Consider the following 19959-nt stretch of genomic DNA (forward strand, 5'->3'; position numbering starts at 1 on the left):
GCCTGTCGTCTCAGCACTTTGTGAGGCCCAGGCGGGCAGATCGTTTGAGCCTAGAAGTTCAAGACCACCCTGGGCAACATAGCGAAACCCCCTTTCTACAAAAAATACAAAAACTAGCTGGGTGTGGTGGTGCACACCTGTAGTCCCAGCTACTTGGAAGGCTGAAATGGGAAGACTGCTTGAGCCCGGGAGGGGGAAGTTGCAGTAAGCCAGGACCACACCACTGCACTCCAGCCTGGGCAACAGAGTGAGACTCTGTCTCAAACAAACAAATAAATGAGGCGGGTGGATCACGAGGTCAGTAGATCGAGACCATCCTGGCTAACACGGTGAAACCCGTCTCTACTAAAAAAAAAAAAATACAAAAAATTAGCCGGGCATGGTGGCGGGCGCCTGTAGTCCCAGTTACTCGGGAGGCTGAGGCAGGAGAATGGCGTGAAACCGGGAGGCAGAGCTTGCAGTGAGCCGAGATCGCACCACTGCCCTCCAGCCTGGGCGACAGAGCGAGACTCCGTCTCAATCAATCAATCAATAAAATCTATTAACAATATTTATTGTGCACTTAACAGGAACATGCCCTGTCCAAAAAAAACTTTACAGGGCTTAACTCATTTTATCCTTACCACAATCCTATGAAGTAGGAACTTTTATAAAACGCATTTTATAAACAAGGCACAGAGAGGTTAATTAACTTGCCCTCTGGTCACACAGCTAGGAAGTGGGCAGAGTACAGATTTACACAAGGCATCCGTCTCCTGGCCCCACATACCCAACTGCTGTAAACCCATACCGGCGGCCAAGCAGCCTCAATATGTGCATGCACCCACTTCCCAGCAAGACAGCAGCTCCCAAGTTCCTCCTGTTTAGAATTTTAGAAGCGGCGGGCCACCAGGCTGCAGTCTCCCTTGGGTCAGGGGTCCTGGTTGCACTCCGTGCTTTGCACAAAGCAGGCTCTCCATTTTTGTTAAATGCACGAATAGTGCTAAGCTGGGAAGTTCTTCCTGAGGTCTAACCTCTAGCTGCTCCCCCACAGAAGAGTGCCTGCGGCCAGTGGCCACCAGGGGTCGCCGCAGCACCCCGCGCTGCAGGGCGGAGCGGGCGGCAGACCCGGAGCAGCATGTGGACTCTCGGGCGCCGCGCAGTAGCCGGCCTACTGGCGTCCCCCAGCCCGGCCCAGGCCCAGACCCTCACCCGGGTCCCACGGCCGGCAGAGTTGGCCCCACTCTGCGGCCGCCGGAGCCTGCGCACCGGCATCGATGCGACCTGCACGCCCCGCCACGCAGTAAGTATCCGCGCCGGGAACAGCCGCGGGCCGCACGCCGCGGGCCGCACGCCGCACGCCTGCGCAGGGAGGCGCCGCGCACGCCGGGGTCGCTCCGGGGACGCGCGCTGGACTAGCTCACCCCGCTCCTTCTCAGGGCGGCCCGGCGGAAGCGGCCTTGCCACTCCCTTCTCTGGTTCTCCCGGTTGCATTTACACTGGCTTCTGCTTTCCGATGGAAAAGGGGACATTTTGTCCTGCGGTGCGACTGCGGGGCAAGGCACGGGCGAAGGCAGGGCAGGCTGGTGGAGGGGACCGGTTCCGAGGGGTCTGCGGCTGTCTCCATGCTTGTCACTTCTCTGCGATAACTTGTTTCAGTAATATTAATAGATGGTATCTGCTAGTATATACATACACATAATGTGTGTGTCTGTGTGTATCTGTATATAGCGTGTGTGTTGTGTGTGTGTGTTTGCGCGCACGGGCGCGCGCACACCTAATATTTTCAAGGCTGGATTTTTTTGAACGAAATGCTTTCCTGGAACGAGGTGAAACTTTCAGAGCTGCAGAATAGCTAGAGCAGCAGGGGCCCTGGCTTTTGGAAACTGACCCGACCTTTATTCCAGATTCTGCCCCACTCCGCAGAGCTGTGTGACCCTGGGGGATTCCCCTAACCTCTCTGAGACGTGGCTTTGTTTTCTGTAGGGAGAAGATAAAGGTGACGCCCATTTTGCGGACCTGGTGTGAGGATTAAATGGGAATAACATAGATAAAGTCTTCAGAACTTCAAATTAGTTCCCCTTTCTTCCCTTGGGGGGTACAAAGAAATATCTGACCCAGTTACGCCACGGCTTGAAAGGAGGAAACCCAAAGAATGGCTGTGGGGATGAGGAAGATTCCTCAAGGGGAGGACATGGTATTTAATGAGGGTCTTGAAGATGCCAAGGAAGTGGTAGAGGGTGTTTCACGAGGAGGGAACCGTCTGGGCAAAGGCCAGGAAGGCGGAAGGGGATCCCTTCAGAGTGGCTGGTACGCCGCATGTATTAGGGGAGATGAAAGAGGCAGGCCACGTCCAAGCCATATTTGTGTTGCTCTCCGGAGTTTGTACTTTAGGCTTAAACTTCCCACACGAGTTATTTGGCCCACATTGTGTTTGAAGAAACTTTGGGATTGGTTGCCAGTGCTTAAAAGTTAGGACTTAGAAAATGGATTTCCTGGCAGGACGTGGTGGCTCATGCCCATAATCTCAGCACTTTGGGTGGCCTAGGCAGGTGGATCACCTGAGGTCAGGAGTTCAAGACTAACCTGGCCAACATGGTGAAACCCAGTATCTACTAAAAAATACAAAAAAAAAAAAAGAAGAAGAAGAAGAAAATAAAAGCCGGGCGTGGTGTCGCGCGCCTGTAATCCCAGCTACTCCAGAGGCTGCGGCAGGAGAATCGCTTGAGCCCGGGAGGCAGAGGTTGCATTAAGCCAAGATCGCCCAATGCACTCCGGCCTGGGCGACAGAGCAAGACTCCGTCTCAAAAAATAATAATAATAAATAAATAAAAATAATAAAATGGATTTCCCAGCATCTCTGGAAAAATAGGCAAGTGTGGCCATGATGGTCCTTAGATCTCCTCTAGGAAAGCAGACATTTATTACTTGGCTTCTGTGCACTACCTGAGCTGCCACGTATTGGGCTTCCACCCCTGCCTGTGTGGACAGCATGGGTTGTCAGCAGAGTTGTGTTTTGTTTTTTTTTTTTTTTGAGACAGAGTTTCCCTCTTGTTGCCCAGGCTGGAGTGCAGTGGCTCAGTCTCAGCTCACTGCAACCTCTGCCTCCTGGGTTCAAGTGATTCTCCTGCCTCAGCCTCCCGAGTAGCTGGGATTATCGGCTAATTTTGTATTTTTAGTAGAGACAGATTTCTCCATGTTGGTCAGGCTGGTCTCGAACTCCCAACCTCAGGTGATCCGCCCACCTCGCCCTCCCAAAGTGCTGGAATTACAGGCGTGAGCCACCATGTCTGGCCATCAGCAGAGTTTTTAATTTAGGAGAATGACAAGAGGTGGTACAGTTTTTTAGATGGTACCTGGTGGCTGTTAAGGGCTGTTGACTGACAAACACACCGAACTTGGCGCTGCCGCCCAGGAGGTGGACACTGGGTTTCTGGATAGATGGTTAGCAACCTCTGTCACCAGCTGGGCCTCTTTTTTTCTATACTGAATTAATCACATTTGTTTAACCTGTCTGTTCCACAGTTCCCTTGCACATCTTGGGTATTTGAGGAGTTGGGTGGGTGGCAGTGGCAACTGGGGCCACCATCCTGTTTAATTATTTTAAAGCCCTGACTGTCCTGGATTGACCCTAAGCTCCCCCTGGTCTCCAAAATTCATCAGAAACTGAGTTCACTTGAAGGCCTCTTCCCCACCCTTTTCTCCACCCCTTGCATCTACTTCTAAAGCAGCTGTTCAACAGAAACAGAATGGGAGCCACACACATAATTCTACATTTTCTAGTTAAAAAGAAAAAAAAAATCATTTTCAACAATATATTTATTCAACCTAGTACATACAAAATATTATCATTCCAACATGTAATCAGTATTTTAAAAATCAGTAATGAGACCAGGCACGGTGGCTCACGACTGTAATCCCAGGACTTTGGGAGGCCGAGGCGAGTGGATCGTCTGAGATCAGGAGTTCAAGACCAGCCTGGCCAACATGGTGAAACCCCATCTCTACTAAAAATTAGCTCAGCATGGTGGTGGGTGCCTGTAGTCCCAGCTACTCGGGAGGCTGAGGCATGAGAATCACTTGAGCCCAGGAGGCAGAGGTTGCAGTGAGCCAAGATTTTGGGGGATTCTGTGACATACAAAAAAAATCAGTAATAAGATATCTTGCATACTCTTTTCATACTCATATACTTCCAGCATATCTCAATTCACAATTTCTAAGTAAATGCTCTGTCTGTATTTACTTTCATAAAATTCACAATTAAAAATGAAGGTTCACATAGTCAAGTTGTTCCAAACACACTTAAATGTCTCCTAGGCCGGGTGTGGTTGCTCACACCTGTAATCCCAGCACTTTGGGAGGCTGAGATGGGCGGATCACCTGAGGTCAGGAGTTTGAGACCAGCCTGGCCAACATGGTGAAACCCCGTCTCTACTAAAAATACAAAAATTAGCTGGATGTGGTGGCACTCACCTGTAATCCCAGCTACTCAGGAGGCTGAGGCAGGATAATTGCTTGAACCCGGGAGGTGGTGGAGGTTGCAGTGAGCCAAGATCGCACCACTGCCTTCCAACCAGGGCGACAGAGCGAGACTCCGTCTCAAAAAAAAAAAAAGGCTCCTAATAACTTTATTACTTTATTATCACCTCAAATAATTAAAATTAAATGAGGTTGAAAATCCAGGTCCTCAGTCCCATTAGCCACATTTCTAGTGCTCAGTAGCCACGGGGGCTGGTGACCACCACATGGGACAGCATATTTAGTACCTGATCATTGGTTCTCAGATCTAGCTACTCAGCAGAACCAAGAATCCACAGAAACGGCTTTTAAAAGCACAGCCCCACAGCCCCCAGCCCCAGCCTTACCTACCTGGAGGCTGGGAAGGACTCTGATTCCACGAGGCAGCCTATGTTTTTTGATGGAGGGATGTGACAGGGGCTGCATCTTTAACGTTTCCTCTTAAATACTGGAGACAGCTTCGAGGAGGAGATAACTGGATGTGTCTTAGTCCATTTTCTGTTGCTTGTGACAGAATACCTGAAACTGGGCAATTTATATGGTAAAAAATTTTTTTCTTACTGCTCTGGAGGCTGAGAAGTCCAAAGTCAAGTCCCTTCTTGCTGGTGGGGACTTTGCAGAGTATTGAGGCGGCACTGGGCGTCATATGGTAAGGGGCTGAGTGTGCTACCTCAGGTGTCTTTTTCTTTTCTTATAAAGCCTAACTAGTTTCACTCCCATGATAACCCATTAATCTATGAATGGATTAATCCATTATTGAGGGAAGAACCTTCATGACCCAGTCACCGCTTAAAGGCCCCACCTCTCAATACTGCCACATCGGGAATTAAGTTTCAACATGAGTTTCGGAGGTGACAAACATTCAAACCACAGCATGCTGCCTCTTAAATGACTCAATAAGCTCCTGTGGCATCCACTTCTGCATGCCTTGGGCAGCTTTTAGACATCTGTCCATTTTCCTAGAGGGACAAGACCACCACCTGTGATCCTATGACCTTTTGGCTTTAGGCCTAACAAGCAGGTTATACCCTCACTCACTTTCAAATCATTTTTATTGTCTTGCAGACAATTTACACAAGTTTACACATAGAAAAGGATATATAAATATTTATACGCTGCCAGGCGCGGTGGCTCACGCCTGTAATCCCAGCACTTTGGGAGGCCGAGGCGGGTGGATCACGAGGTCAGGAGATCGAGACCATCCTGGCTAATACGATGAAACCCCATCTCTACTAAAAATACAAAAAATTAGCCGGGCATGGTGACGGGTGCCTGTAGTCCCCACTACTCGGGACGCTGAGGCAGGAGAATGGCGTGAACCCGGGAGGCAGAGCTTGCAGTGAGCCGAGATCGTGCCACTGCACTCCAGCCTGGGTGACAGAGTGAGACTCCATCTCAAAGAAAAAAATAAATAAGTAAATAAATATTTATACTGCTTATAAACTAATAATAAATGCTATGGTCTGCATGTTTGTGTCACCCTACCATTCATATGTTAAAACCTAATCACCAAAGTGATATTAGGAGGTGGGGCCCTTGGGAGGTGATGAGGTATGAGGGTGGAGCCCATATGATTGGGATTAGTGCCCTTCTAAAATAGCCCAACGGAGCCCAGTGACAAGGCATCATCTATGAACCAGGAAACTGGCCCTCACCAGACACCAAAGCTGTTGGTGCATTGATCTTGGATTTCCCACCCTCCAGGACTCTAAGAAACACATTTCTATTGTTTATAAGCCACCCAGTGGCTGGTATTTTGTTATAACATCCCAGACTAAGACAAATAACAAATACTTGTATCCCTGACACCAGGTTAAAAGATAGAATTTGTTTGTTCCTCTGGAGGCCCTTGTCTTCACCCCATCACTGCCCTGTCCTCCCTGGAGGAATCTGCCAGCCCGAATTCTGTTCATCGTACCCTCCTTTTCTTAGAGTTTGACCTCCTCTGTATCTCCCCCAATCCATGTATTGCTTATATACAAGGTATTCTGCTGTATCTATTCTGCTATGGCTTGCCCCTTTTGTTCAACACTGTTTTTGTGCGTCATCTGCATTGATGCATGCAGTTGTCCTTTATTTGTTCTCACTGCTGGATAGTATCTGGTTGGGTAAATATATCACACTGTAGATCACACTATCCAGGTTCCTTTAGCTGACATTTGGTTGATTGCAGTGTTCTGTTGTTACGATGGTGCTGCTGTGACTGTTCTTGTGCATGGACAGAAGTTCCTTTCAGGTGAATTTCTCAGAATGGAATTGCTGGGCAAAGGGGCAGCCAATAATCAACTCATTTGATGCCAAAAGTGGTGGTGCCAGTTCATCCTCCCCTGCGAGGTATGGGTCCTGATTCACTCTTCAAGTGCTGTGGTTTGACAGGGCCGGGGGTGACAAGGGGACACCTGGGAAGGAAAGCTGGGCTCCCTGCTGGCCATCCAGGCCAGTCCTTACCAGGGGGTAGGCAATGATTGGGTCAAGTGGTTCCTGACCTCTGGGCCTGAGACTTCAGGCCCAGAAACTATCTAATATTTCCTCAAATGCATCCCATGAGCAGGCACTGTGTGAGTGAGCACACACATCTGAAGCCTCAAGCTAGGCAAGCCTACCATGACTTGTGGTCCAAGGGCTCACGGGTGACCTGGAGTTAGAGGGAGACGTGGCTGCCAGGTGGCTTTAGAAAGAACACTCATCCTGGCCAGGTGCGGTGGCTTACGCCTGTAATCCCAGCACTTTGGGAGGCCAAGGTGGGTGGATCATGAGGTCAGGAGCGAGACCAGCCTGACCAACATGCTGAAACCCGTCTCTCCTAAAAACACAAAAATTAGCCGGGCATGGAGGTGCACACCTGTAATCCCAGCTACTCAGGAGGCTGAGGCAGGAGAATCACTTGAACCCGGGAGGCGGAGGTTGCAATAAGCCTAGATTGTGCCACTGCATTCCAGCCTGGGCAACAGAGCAAGACTCCGTCTCAGAGGAAAAAAAAAAAAAAAGGAAGAACACTCATCCTATGACCTTGACCTCCAAGCTTTGCCTCCCTCAAGCAGAACAGAATGGAGCCTCCCTTAGGCAGAGGCGGAAGTTTGCCTCTCACCTAGTTCTCCATTCTTTTGTTCAGAGCCTGAATACCCTCAGGCTCTGTACTTGGGGTATTTCTGTTCTCTTGTTTTATGCTCATGGTTGTGAGGTTTGTTGTGAGTACCACGATTCCTTCCTTCAGAGGAGTAAACTGAGGTTCCAAAAGGTTTAGCAGTTGCCCGAGGAATATTAAATTGGCAAAAGCAGGTAGAATATAAAGCAAGGAGTATTTGGCAACGGTTCTTTTTTATGATTAAAAACAGCCGAAGAAAGACTTCTACTTGTGCCTTTGAATGAGTAACTGCATTTGACCTTCCCACCAGTAACAACCGTCAAATCTCTATTAAATTAAACACACACACACACAAACAAAAACAGCTATTGTGAAGGTATCAGCGACTAGGACAACTAAGGTTTGAGGGGCCAGGATCCTGGAGAGACGGAAACTTCCCTGAGGTGAGCCCCACATTCTCAGACACTTTTCCTTGGATGTTTTGAGCACTGCTTTAATTCCTGGGAAAACAATTCCTTCCACTGTGCACAGACTCTGGGGCCAGACAGCTTGGGTTCAATCCCAGCTCTGCCACTTAATGTCTGTGTATCTGTGTAGGCAAGTTACCCTTTGGTGCATCAGTTTCCTCATCTGTAAAACACAACTATAGTTGATCCTCATTCGTTAAGAGTCTGTACTTGTTAATTTGCTCACTTGCTAAAATTTGTTACCCCAAAATCAGTACCCCTAGCCTTTTGGGGTCGTTTCAAAGATGTGTGCAGAGCGGCAAAAAAATGTGAGCTCCTCCAGGCTCATGTTCCCAGCCAAGGTCCAACAAAGTGCTGCCCTGCCTTCTTATTTCAGCTGTCATAGTGTAAACTGTGTCCTTTTCACAGTCTGATTAGTGCCATGTTTTTCAGATTTTTATGCTTTTTTCTTGGTTATTTCTCTGTTAAAATTGTCTCCAAGTGTAGTGCAAAGTTTAGCACGAGGAGGCTGTGATGTTCCTTACAGAGAAAATGCATGTGTTAGAGAAGCTTTGTCAGGCATGAGTTAAGGTGCTGTTGTCCTGAGATCAATTAATTTGTTGTTGTTGTTGTTTGAGACAGGGTCTCCCTCTGTTGCCCAGGCTGCTGGAGTGCAATGGTGTAATCATAGCTCACTGCAGCCTCTACCTCTCTGGCTCAAGCAATCCTCCCACCTCGGCCTCCTGAGTAGCTGGGACTACAGGTACACCCCACCACACCCAGATAATGTTTTTGATATTTTTTTAGGTGGAATTTTGCTCATCGCCCAGGCTGGAGTGCAATGGTGCGATCCTGGCTCACTGCAACCTTCACCTCCCGGATTCAAGCAATTCTTCTGCCTCAGCCTCCTGAGTAGCACAGATTACAGGCACATGTCATCACGCCTTGCTAATTTTTGTGTTTTTAGTAGAGGCGGGATTTCACCATGTTGGCCAGGCTAGTCTTGAACTCCTGACCTCAGGTGATCCACCCGCCTCCGCCTCCCAAACTGCAGAGATTATAGGCACGAACCACAATGCCTCATGTTTTTTATTTTTCAAGTTGAAATGAGGTCTCTCTATGTTGCCCAGGTTGGTCTCAAACTCTTGAGCTCAAGTAATCCTCCCACCTTGGCCTCCCAAAGTGCGGGGATTACAGGTGTGAGCTACCATGCCCAGCCAAGATCAGTGTTAATGAATCAACTATATATATTACATAAGGTGTCTTTAAACAGAAATAAGGTTATATATTGATCGATTGGTAACAATGTTGTGACCAGCAGCTTACAGGGTACCTAGCCTTGTATTTCTCCTATAAATAATTTGCTTATTGAGTGTTTGTGGCAACTTCGTAGCACATAACTACCAAGAATAAGGACTGTAATAAGAGTACGTCCCTCACAGGATTGTAATGAAGACTGAGTCCATTTACATAAAGGCTGAGAGCAGTGTCAAGCAGACGGAGAACACTGTAGAATGTGCGATAGCTCTAACAGTGGTTATCATGGCTGCCCTCTCACTTCTTCAGAGACATGTGTTTCTAAGGTCTGCACTCTGCCCCACCCTCCCCATCCACTGTCCCGCAGCCCGTTTCCTCCTCCACTTACTTCCCAGCCCTGTGCCTTCTGCCTTCTCTTTTCTGAGTTTGCTAAGGGCACTGCTGGCTCAAGAGCAGTAACTAACAGTCTCTCACCTCTTCTCTCCATGGCAACCAGTGACCTTTGGAGAATGTAAACCTTATCACCAATCTCTTAAAGCCCTTCGGTACCTTCCCAGGATGACGTCCAGCTGAGGTCCTTGGCAAGACCCAGGCCGCCCCCTCCTCGCTCCATCACCTCCCCTGTCACCTCCCCTGCATCTCTCCACTCCAGCTGCACCACTCTTGTGCCCCAATGGCTCTTGTCTGATTATTTCCTTCATCTCCCCAGCTGGTCAGCAGAGCTGGTGGTAATCAACTCAGACCCTGTCACCTGGATGTCCAGCAGTTAGGGACTAAAAAAAATCAACAGGTCACATTCTGTCCTGCAGATCATGATAATAAGATCTGTCAGACAGCAGTCAGCAGTCAGAGCCAAATCTTCTGGACTTCAGCAGGATTCTGCCTCTTGCTATTTCCTGTTGCCTCTCTTAGTGACCTTTTAAGAGCATTGTGGATGCCTCCCAGCCTCCTGCTAACCACCCTGTAACCTGAACAGCCTGCAGCAGCCCTGCCCAGTAGAACTTCCTGATGTGATGGAAATGCTGTGTCTGCACCACTAGCCACATGTGGCCACAGGATTCTCGAAACTGGTGGTGCAGTTGAGGAGCTGACTTTATTTTATCTCATTAAATTTAAATGTAAATAGCTACATGTGGCTTGTTGGCTAGCCTATTGGACAACACGGGCTTAGAGAGACACAGGGAGAACTCACTGTAATGCACTAAAAGAAGGTAAAAAAAAAAATCCTAACAAATATTCCTAAAATACTTTAACATAGGGCCGGGTGCGGTGGCTCACATCCAGCATTTTGGGAAGCTGAGGAGGGCAGATCACTTGAGGCCAGGAGTTCAAGACCAGCCTTGCCAACATGGTGAAACCCCGTCTCTACTAAAAATACAAAAAATCGGGTGTGGTGGCGGTGCCTGTAATCCCAGCTACATGGGAGGCTGAGGCACGAGAATCACTCAAACCCGGGAGGCGGGGGTTGCAGTGAGCCGAGATCGCGCCACTGCACTCCAGCCTGGGCGACAGAGCGAGACTTCATCTCAAAAACAAAAAACAAAAAAAAAACTTTAGCATGATTATTTAACCAAAATGCAGGTTAGTTGTTCACCAGATGCAGAGACCAATTAACAAGAACAAGGCCTGGTACCAAAAAAAAGTGAATTTACTCTGAAACTAGCTTGGGTGAGGGGTACAAAGCATCCTGCCTTTCTTTAAAAGTGCTGCTTCCCCTTGGAAGCAGAAAGTGGACACTTTTATAAGGTAAGGGGGGAAGTGTGCAAGGGCAAGTGGGGGGGTCCCTCTGCTAGTTCCGTGCCTACTCTACAGGACAGTTGACTTGACACCTTCCTGGTTAGTAATAAGCTGTAGCAGTGGCCAAGTGGGCATGCTTTCAGTATGCCCTCCCAGTGAATGAAAGTCCTGAGGCAACCCCCGAGGGTGGAAGTGCCAGGCCACCACCCACTGGAGGTGAAAGTTCCGTGGTGGGTTTGCTTTGGTCTGCAAATCTACTGTCATGTGGAGAGATCTGTGCTCTGGAAGAGCATACAGTTAGAAAAGCTTGCCCTGCAGGGAACGTATGGTGAAGGGGAGGTGAAAGGTTATATTTGCATTTCTGAAGGGCTAAGTAGGAAACCGGGAACCAGGGGAGAGGAGAAGAGAAGAGAGGATAATTTTTTTTTAAAGAAAAGCAACATATTCCCTTTTTCTTAGAAAAAATGGAGCACTCGGTTACAGGCACTCGAATGTAGAAGTAGCAATATATAAAATATGCATTAATGGGTTATAATTCACTGAAAAATAGTAACGTACTTCTTAACTTTGGCTTTCAGAGTTCGAACCTCCGTGGCCTCAACCAGATTTGGAATGTCAAAAAGCAGAGTGTCTATTTGATGAATTTGAGGAAATCCGGAACTTTGGGCCACCCAGGGTAAGATAAACACCTTACACGTCATAGGTATCTTCCTCTCTCCTTCCCTGCCTCTCCCATTAGAACCTGGTTTTCTTCCTGAGCAGCAACAATCTTAGGCATCTTTCCATGTAACTGAGTATCCACCACATTATTTTTAATGATATAGTATTAGATTGTATGGATGTGACATAATCCATTTAACCCATCCCCTATTGTTGGACATTCAGGTTGTTTCCAGAGTTTCGATATTATTTTATTTAATACCCTAATAGTTAGAGCAGGCCATGCTGCTATCACAAATAGACCCAAATATTTAATAGCTCAAACCAATAATGTTTGTGTCCTCCTCTCTGGGCAGTACAGGGTTGGCATACCTCCTGAAGTGAATTAGGAACTACACTCGTTCCAGCTTCCAGTTTGGTCTTTTATCTGTCAGTGCCTTACTGTCCTCTGCATTGTTGAGTCTCAGTCACCTTATCCAAGTTCCATTGGCCAGAAAGGGCTAGAAGCACAGAAGGGCTGGAAGTGGCATTTGTTCCTCACTCACATTCTGGTGGGAAGAACTTAGTGGCACGGCCTTAGCTGACTGTAAGGGAGGCTGGGAAATACAGTCTAGCGAGTGCCCTGGAAAAAGCCGGCACGGCATTCCCCATGGAAAGCTGTCAGGCACGGCTACAGTCTACCCCCTGCCAACCAGTATCTGCATGGGCCCTCCTTCCACACTCAGATGAATTTACCCCCAGCCCCAAGAGAGCCAACCGATGCCCATGTGGTCACCACAGCCACCTCCGAGTCCAAGATTTCCAGGTGACATGCAGTCTCCTCTCTCCCAGCTTTAGGAATGGCTTCTTCTGACCTACACACAGACACAGACACACACACACACACACACACACACACACACACGATGGAGAGGGGCAGGATAACTGCAACTGTAACTCCATTCAGAAAAGAGGCACAGCACTGGCTGCCCGCAGCACTGGAGCCCTGCTGGGCAGCACTGGGTCAACCTCTGCCCTGGCAGAGGAGCATGTTCCTCCACAAATCCCTGCTTCAGCCTCCCGAGAGGCTCCTCCTTGTCTGTTTCCTTGGCCATAAGGGAGGCAGGCAGTGGGAAGTGTGCCCTTCTCCGGGGCAAGCAGCCTTCACAGCCCACTTCCTGCTAATAAGTTTGGGGTTCCACAGGCTGTTTTAAGACTCCGATCAGCTATTTTAGGCCAGACTCATTTCTCTCTCTCTCTTTTTTTTTTTTTCTTTTATGAAATCACACCCTGTGACCCAGGCTGGAGTGCAGTGGTGCGATCTCGGCTCACTGCAGCCTCCGCCTCCCGGGTTCAAGCAATCCTCCTGCCTCAGCCTCCTGAGTAGCTGGGACTATAGGCGTGCAGTGCCACACCTAGCTAATTTTCGTATTTTTAGTAGAGACGGGATTTCACCATCTTGGCCAGGCTGGTCTTGAACTCCTGACCTCAGATGATCCACCCGCCTCGGCCTCCTGAAGTGCTGGGATTACTGGCATGAGCCACTGCGCCCAGCCCAGACTCATTTTTCTTTGAGAGTAGGCTTTTCCCAAAAGTAGGCTTCTGAGCTATTCACTTTCAGGCAGTCCCACGTGCCAGGAACCACATCCAAATTTCCTTCCTGGATGGGAGTCTCAGGCTGCCTTATCTCCTTGCAAGTCCCCATGCCCAGCTGTCTCAGCCTAAGGGCAGGTACCTTGAAGTCATGTTAAACAATAAGATTGGAGACCAGCAATGCCCTCAGCCTGGTTTTTGCAGCAGGACTGAGTCCCTTGTTTTGGCTCAATGGGAAGTCTTTGCTGTTCAAAGCCTTAGCTTCTCTGGCTGAGTGCGGTGGCTCACACCTGTCATCCTAGCTCTTTGGGAGGCCGAGGCGAGCAGATCACTGAGGCCAGGAGTTCAAGACCAGCCTGGCCAACATGGTGAAACCCTGTCTCTACTAAAAATACAAAAAGTTAGCCAGGCATGGTGGCAGGCACCTGTAATCCCAGCTACTCGGGAGCCTGAGGCAGGAGAATCGCTTAAACCCAGGAGATGGAGGCTGCAGTGAGCTGAGATCATGCCATTGCACTCCAGCCTGGGTAACGAGCGAAATTCCATCTCTAAAAAAAAGAAAAAAAAAAAGCCTTAGATTCTCCCTTTGACTTTCCACATTTGTGCAGCCTTTTATCTCCAATGCTCCATTTCATTCCATCTCCTGGCTTACTCTTTTCTTGTCACATCTACTAAAAGCAACAAGAAGCCACCGGTATTCAGGAACATTCTACCTGTCCCCAGAGCTATATGCTCAATAGGCATACAGTTGGCCCTCCAGGTTATCTGAGACTCAGATTTCCAGAGGGCTTTGCATGGCTCACAAGGTCTGAAGAACCTCTGAGCCTCCCGCCTGCGGTGTCTGTTCATTGACTTTGCCACAGTCTCAAAGGGGCACTGCATGCTGCATGTTTGAGGTTTTTGCTTTGGTGGCATCCATTTCCAGCCTCGGCTTCCGGCATTCCTCCCCCAGCAGACTCTCTGCCGCTTTCCCCTTACTCCTTCTGGCAGTCCTGGGAGGTTGCATAGGGCCCTTGCAGGATGCCCCAAGTCCAGCTGCCTCTGGCCTCTGGGAAGCACACCCTTGACCTGCCATGTGTAGGAAGACAGCCCGCTTCTGCCAGGGCCCAACTCTCTGCTGGCAGGTAGCACCTTCCAACCTCTTCACTTTGGACTTTATAACTGTCAGGTATAAAGTCGGTTGTGTCCTTACGTTTCTCAAATTCTTCAAGACACGTCAACCAACCTCTCCTACGCATTCTCTCCAGCTCAGTCTCAAAACACACCCTTTCTCTCCAGCTCACTCTCAAAACACACCCTATCAGGCCAACCACTCTTTTTAAAGGACAGCTCCTCACCAATCCAGTCAGGTAGCCTTCCCCACATTGTATCCTAGAAGTGGGTGATGGACTGGGTGGGGAAGAGGGTCATATGGCAAATCTGTATGTCTTACAGTAATTGTCTAGCAGCCCCTGGTGTCTTACTTTAGGCCCCCTGGAAACTTTCAGATAGTGGAGTTGTCTGATACATATCTTATAACCTACAGATATTAATATATCCTCACAGGGGCACAAAAGCTCTTACAAGGATATTTATTATAATAATATTTTTATTGTTATAATTTACATGCCATAAAACTAACCACTTTAAAATGTATAATGCAAGGGTTTTTAGTATATTCACAAGATTGTGCAGCTGTCACTACTAATTCCAGAGCATTTTCATTATTCCAGAAGGAAACCCTATTCGTATTAGCAATCACTCCCCCATTCCGCCTTTCCCTAAAACCCAGCAATCACTAATCTACTTTCTGTCTCTGTGGATTTAAAGTAATTTTAAATTTGAAAAATAGTATCTATAAGGAAATGTATCTAGTCACAAGCATACAGCTTGATGAATTTGTAAAAATTGAACAGTCCTATGAACATACCCTGTAAGCTCAAGACATAGAATGTTACCAGCCCCTGCAAGCAAGCTGCCTGCTCACTTCTAGTCATTAACCCCTTCCTCTTTTCCTTCTAGTCATTAACCCTTCAGAATAACTATTCTGATTACCAATAGCATAGATTAGTTCTGCCTGTTGTTTTACTTTATATAAACTGTCTCATTAAGTATAAACATGTTTGTGTATACTTGTGTATTTCTTTCTATCACAATGATGTTTGTGAGATTCATCCATGCTGTTCCTATAGACAATTCTATTTTGCAGTGTAGTATTCCATTGCATGACTATACCACAATTTATCTGTGATATTACAAAGGAATACTTGGGCAGTTTCCAGTTTGGGGCTATAGGATAGTTGTGATACAAATATTTTAGTATAGTACATGTCTTTTGGTGAACCTGGGTACACATTTCTGTTGCGTATACCCCTTAAGAGTGGAGCTGATGGGTCATAGCATGTAAATGCATTCAACTTTAGTAGATACTGTCCAACAGTTTTCCAAAGTGATTGTCCAACTTACTTGCCTATCAGCAGTATCTGAAAAGTCTAGTTGCTTCTTTTCTTGGCCAACTTTTTTTTTTCTTTGTTTTTTTTTTTGAGATGGAGTTTTGCTCTTGTTGCCCAGGCTGGAGCACAATGGCACGTCCTCTGCTCACTGCAACCTCCGCCTCCTGGGTTCAAGCAATTCTCCTGTCTCAGCCTCCCGAGTAGCTGGGATTACAGGCTTGCACCACTATGCCCGGCTAATTTTGTATTTTTAGTAGAGACAGGGTTTCTCCATGTTGGTCAAGCTGGTCTCGAACTCCCAACCTCAGGTGATCCGCCCGCCTTGGCCTCCCAAAGTGCTGGGATTACAGGCATGAGCCACTGCACCAGGCCAGCCAACTCTTTTTTATTTTATTTTATTTTATTTTATTTTATTTTATTTTATTTTATTTTACTTTAAAGACAGGGTTTCACTTTGTCACCCAGGATGGAATGCAATGGCACAATCACAGCTCACTGCAGCCTTGACCTCCCTGGCTCGGGTGATCCATCCCACCTCAGGCCCCTGAGGAGCTAGAACTACAGGCATGGGCCATGCCCAGCTAATTTTTTAATTTTTGGTAGAGACAGGGTCTCTGTTGTCTCAGACTCCTGGGTTCAAGTGATCCTTCTCCCTTGGCCTCCCAAAGTTCTGGTATTACAGGCATGAGCCACTGCACCCAGCCCATGGCCAGCTCTTGATACGATCTGTCTCTTTCTTTTCTTTTTTTTTTTTTAATTTGAGAAGTGTTAAATAATCTTTCTTTGATATTATACATAAACTACACCAAAATGTCTTTCAGTAAGTAAAATGAACATTTTAGATACAGAAAATTCTAATTAGATTGGCATAGTTAAGGCCAAAAATATAAAGTTGACATTGCTACCTTATCTTCAGCCCTTGCCTTTAAGAGGCAAATGAACACAAAATACAGGTGAATCTTGCTTGGTTCTGAGACAGTGAAGGAATTTCCCCCAGTATTTAAATATATTTACACAACCAGTTACATAAATCTAAATATTTAAAAAATCTCCAATAGATTTTAGATGGCATTCACCATCTTTGTGAAAAGTTGAACATTACTAATGAAATCTGATCATATCTTTAGAAGGATAAACAGTGATAGCATTTACTGAATCAGAATAACTGTTTTTGGGGGTTTTTTTTCAGATGGAGTTTTGCTCTTGTTGCCCAGGCTGGAGTGCAGTGGTGCCACCTCGGCTCACTGCAACCTCCGCCCCCTGGTTTCAAGCGATTATCCTGCCTCAGCCTCCCGAGTAGCTGGGATTACAGGCTCGCCCCACCATGCCCAGCTAATTTTTGTATTTTTAGTAGAGGCGAGGTTTCACCATGTCAGCCAGGCTGGTCTCGAACTCCTGACCTCAGGTGATCCACCTGCCTCAGCCTCCCAAAATGCTAGGATTACAGGCGTGAGCCACCAGGCCCAGCCTTTTTTTTTTTTTTTCTTTTTTTGAGACGGAGTCTCACTCTGTCACCCAGGCTGGAGTGCAGTGGCACAATGTCAGCTCATTGCAACCTCCACCTCCGGGGTTTCAGTGATTCTCCTGTCTCAGCCTCCCAAGTAGCTGGGAACTACAGGCGTGCACCACAAGCCCAGCTAATTTTCGTATTTTTAGTAGAGACAGGGTTTTGCCATATTGGCCTGGCTAGTTTCAAACTCCTGACCTCAGGTGAGCCACCCACCTCGGCCTCCCAAAGTCCTGGGATTACAGACGTGAGCCACTGCGCTGCCTGGCCCAGAAAGGACTATTAATTGTACTTGCCTCTGGGAATGGGGGCTGCCTGCTTCTTTCTGTAACCCGTTCTGTGCTGTTTAAATTTTTTTTTTTTTTTTTTTTTTTTGAGACGGAGTCTCGCTCTGTCGCCCAGGCTGGAGTGCAGTGGCGCGATCTCGGCTCACTGCAAGCTCCGCCTCCCAGGTTCACGCCATTCTCCTGCCTCAGCCTCCTGAGTAGCTGGGACCACAGGCACCCGCCACCACGCCAGGCTAATTTTTTGTATTTTTAGTAGAGACGGGGTTTCACCATGTTAGCCAGGATGGTCTCGATCTCCTGACCGTGTGATCCGCCTGCCTCAGCCTCCCAGAGTGCTGGGATTACAGGCATGAGCCACCGCGCCCGGCCTTTAAATTTTTACTTTGGGCCGGGCACGGTGCCTCACGCCTGTCATCCTAACGTTTCGAGAAGCTGAGGCACGTGGTGGATCACTTGATGTCACGAGTTCAGACCAGCCACTGCACTCCAGCCTGGGTGACAGAGTGAGACTCTGTCTCAAAAAAAAAAAAAAAAGAAAGAAAAACTTTTACTTTTTACATGTTATTTTCATCAATTTAATGAATTTAAATAACAAATGTGTAAATTTGATATTAATAAAATGGAAGCATTTGGTAATTATGTTTTGGGTTTTGTGCTTCCTCCGCAGCTCTCTAGATGAGACCACCTATGAAAGACTAGCAGAGGAAACGCTGGACTCTTTAGCAGAGTTTTTTGAAGACCTTGCAGACAAGCCATACACGTTTGAGGACTATGATGTTTCCTTTGGGGTACCTCTTGACTTCTTTTAATTTTTCTGTTTCCCCCCCTAAGAATTTTAGTTCACTAAAATGAAGAATTTCCCTCTAGCAGAGCTAAGCATCAAGTAGCATGTAGTTGTAGGTAGGATTAAAAGACTAGGGTTCCGGGAGGTGAAGGTTGCAGTGAGCCAAAATCACGCCACTGCACTCCAGCCTGGGTGACAGAGCGAGACTCTGTCATAGATAGATGGATGGATGGATGGATAGATAGATAGATAGATAGATAGATAGATAGATAGATAGATAGATAGATTAGATAGATAAGACAAGACTAGGCTTCAAGCTGCAGTCCAGCTCTACCAGGCTTGTTGTGACTCTGGGCAAGTCACTCAGCCTCTCTGAGCCTCATTTTCCAGCTTCAGTGGATACCCATGAAGGCAAATCAGAGAGAGGCCTGAGTGTGTATTTGTCCAGCAGGCAGATGGAGAGAACAACAAACTAGACCCGTAGTTCTTCAGCAGGGATAAGATAACTGCCCAAAAGTTATTCAGATTACAAAGACTTGAGCCCTGCTCCTGTGAGACAGTGATGGGGTAGGTCGGGTGCATTCCTGGGAAGCATATTTTTGAAAAGCTCACCTGGGATTCTAATGTGTATCCCTAGGCCTTATTCCTAGAGATTTTGATTACTTGGTCTGGGGTGTGGCATGACCTGGGCAGGGCACTGGGATTTTTAAGCTCCACAGATGATTCCAATATGCAGCTAGTATGAGAACTTGTTTTTTTTTTTTTTTTTTTTGAAGGAGTCTCACTCTGTCACCCAGGCTGGAGTGCAGTGGTGCAATCTCGGCTCACTGCTCCGCTTCCTGGGTTCAAGCAGTTCTCCTGCCTCAGCCTCCCGAGTAGCTGGGATTATAGGCACCTGCCACCATGCCCAGCTAATTTTTGTATTTTAGTAAAGACGGGGTTTCACCATGTTGGTTAGGCTGGTCTCGATCTCCTGACCTCAAATGGTCCACCCCCCTCAGCCTTCCAAAGTTTTGGGATAACAGGCGTGAGCCACCAGGTCCGGCCTGGTGTGAGAACTTCTGAGTTGGATGAAACATTAGCCCCAGATCTTAGAAGCCAGGGAAGTGCTGGTCCTTATCGACTGGCCACCAGGTGGCAGATTTGGGCAAGGGTCTGCCTTTGGGTTTAGAATTATTGCTTAGGCCTTAGAGTAGTTCTTTTTTGCCAGTGGGAGAAAATCCCTCGAAGATGGTTTTCTGGGTTGGTTGGTTTGTTTGTCTGTTTGTTTGTTTTTTGAGACAGAGTCTCCCTCTGTTATTCAGCCTGGAGTGCAGTGGCATGATCTCACTGCAACCTCTGCCTCTCGGGTTCAAGCAGTTCTCCTGCCTCAACCTCCCAAGTAGCTGGAATTATAGGCACATGCCCCCACACCCAGCTAATTTTTGTATTTTTAGTAGAGACAGTGTTTCACCACGTTGGCCAGGCTGGTTTTGAACTCCTGAACTCAAGTAATCCTCCCACCTCAGCCTCCCAAAGTGCTAGGATTACAGGTGTGAGCCACCGCGCCTGGCTCCTCAAAGATGTTAATCCTCTTGATGGCAATTAACTAATACCAGGAAATGTCACGAAGCATGCATTTTGGATTCAATCATGGAATTGTTGAGGACAATCAGCCATCAGACTAAAGCGATAGAAATGGTATTGGAAATTGCA

The 19959-nt window shown here is 47.5% G+C and overlaps 1 protein-coding gene across 2 annotated transcripts in view; it reads left to right on the forward strand.

Annotated features, from left to right (window-relative positions):
- The first annotated feature begins 903 nt into the window (after positions 1–903).
- The window catches only part of FXN (frataxin), a 47966-nt gene continuing 28910 nt past the window's right edge, over positions 904–19959 (forward strand). Inside the window, exons 1-3 of one of the 2 annotated variants that reach the window (XM_008978403.5) lie at positions 904–1282; positions 11601–11698; positions 18148–18268. In XM_008978403.5, the coding sequence (XP_008976651.2) occupies positions 1118–1282; positions 11601–11698; positions 18148–18268 (384 nt within the window). In that variant the 5' untranslated portion in view covers positions 904–1117. The remainder of the gene's footprint in view (positions 1283–11600; positions 11699–18147; positions 18269–19959) is intronic. The other variant, XM_003824754.6, reaches the window with a different exon arrangement.

Source organism: Pan paniscus, chromosome 11, assembly GCF_029289425.2.
Source record: "Pan paniscus chromosome 11, NHGRI_mPanPan1-v2.0_pri, whole genome shotgun sequence".
In the NCBI taxonomy this organism is placed as follows: Eukaryota; Metazoa; Chordata; class Mammalia; order Primates; family Hominidae; genus Pan; species Pan paniscus.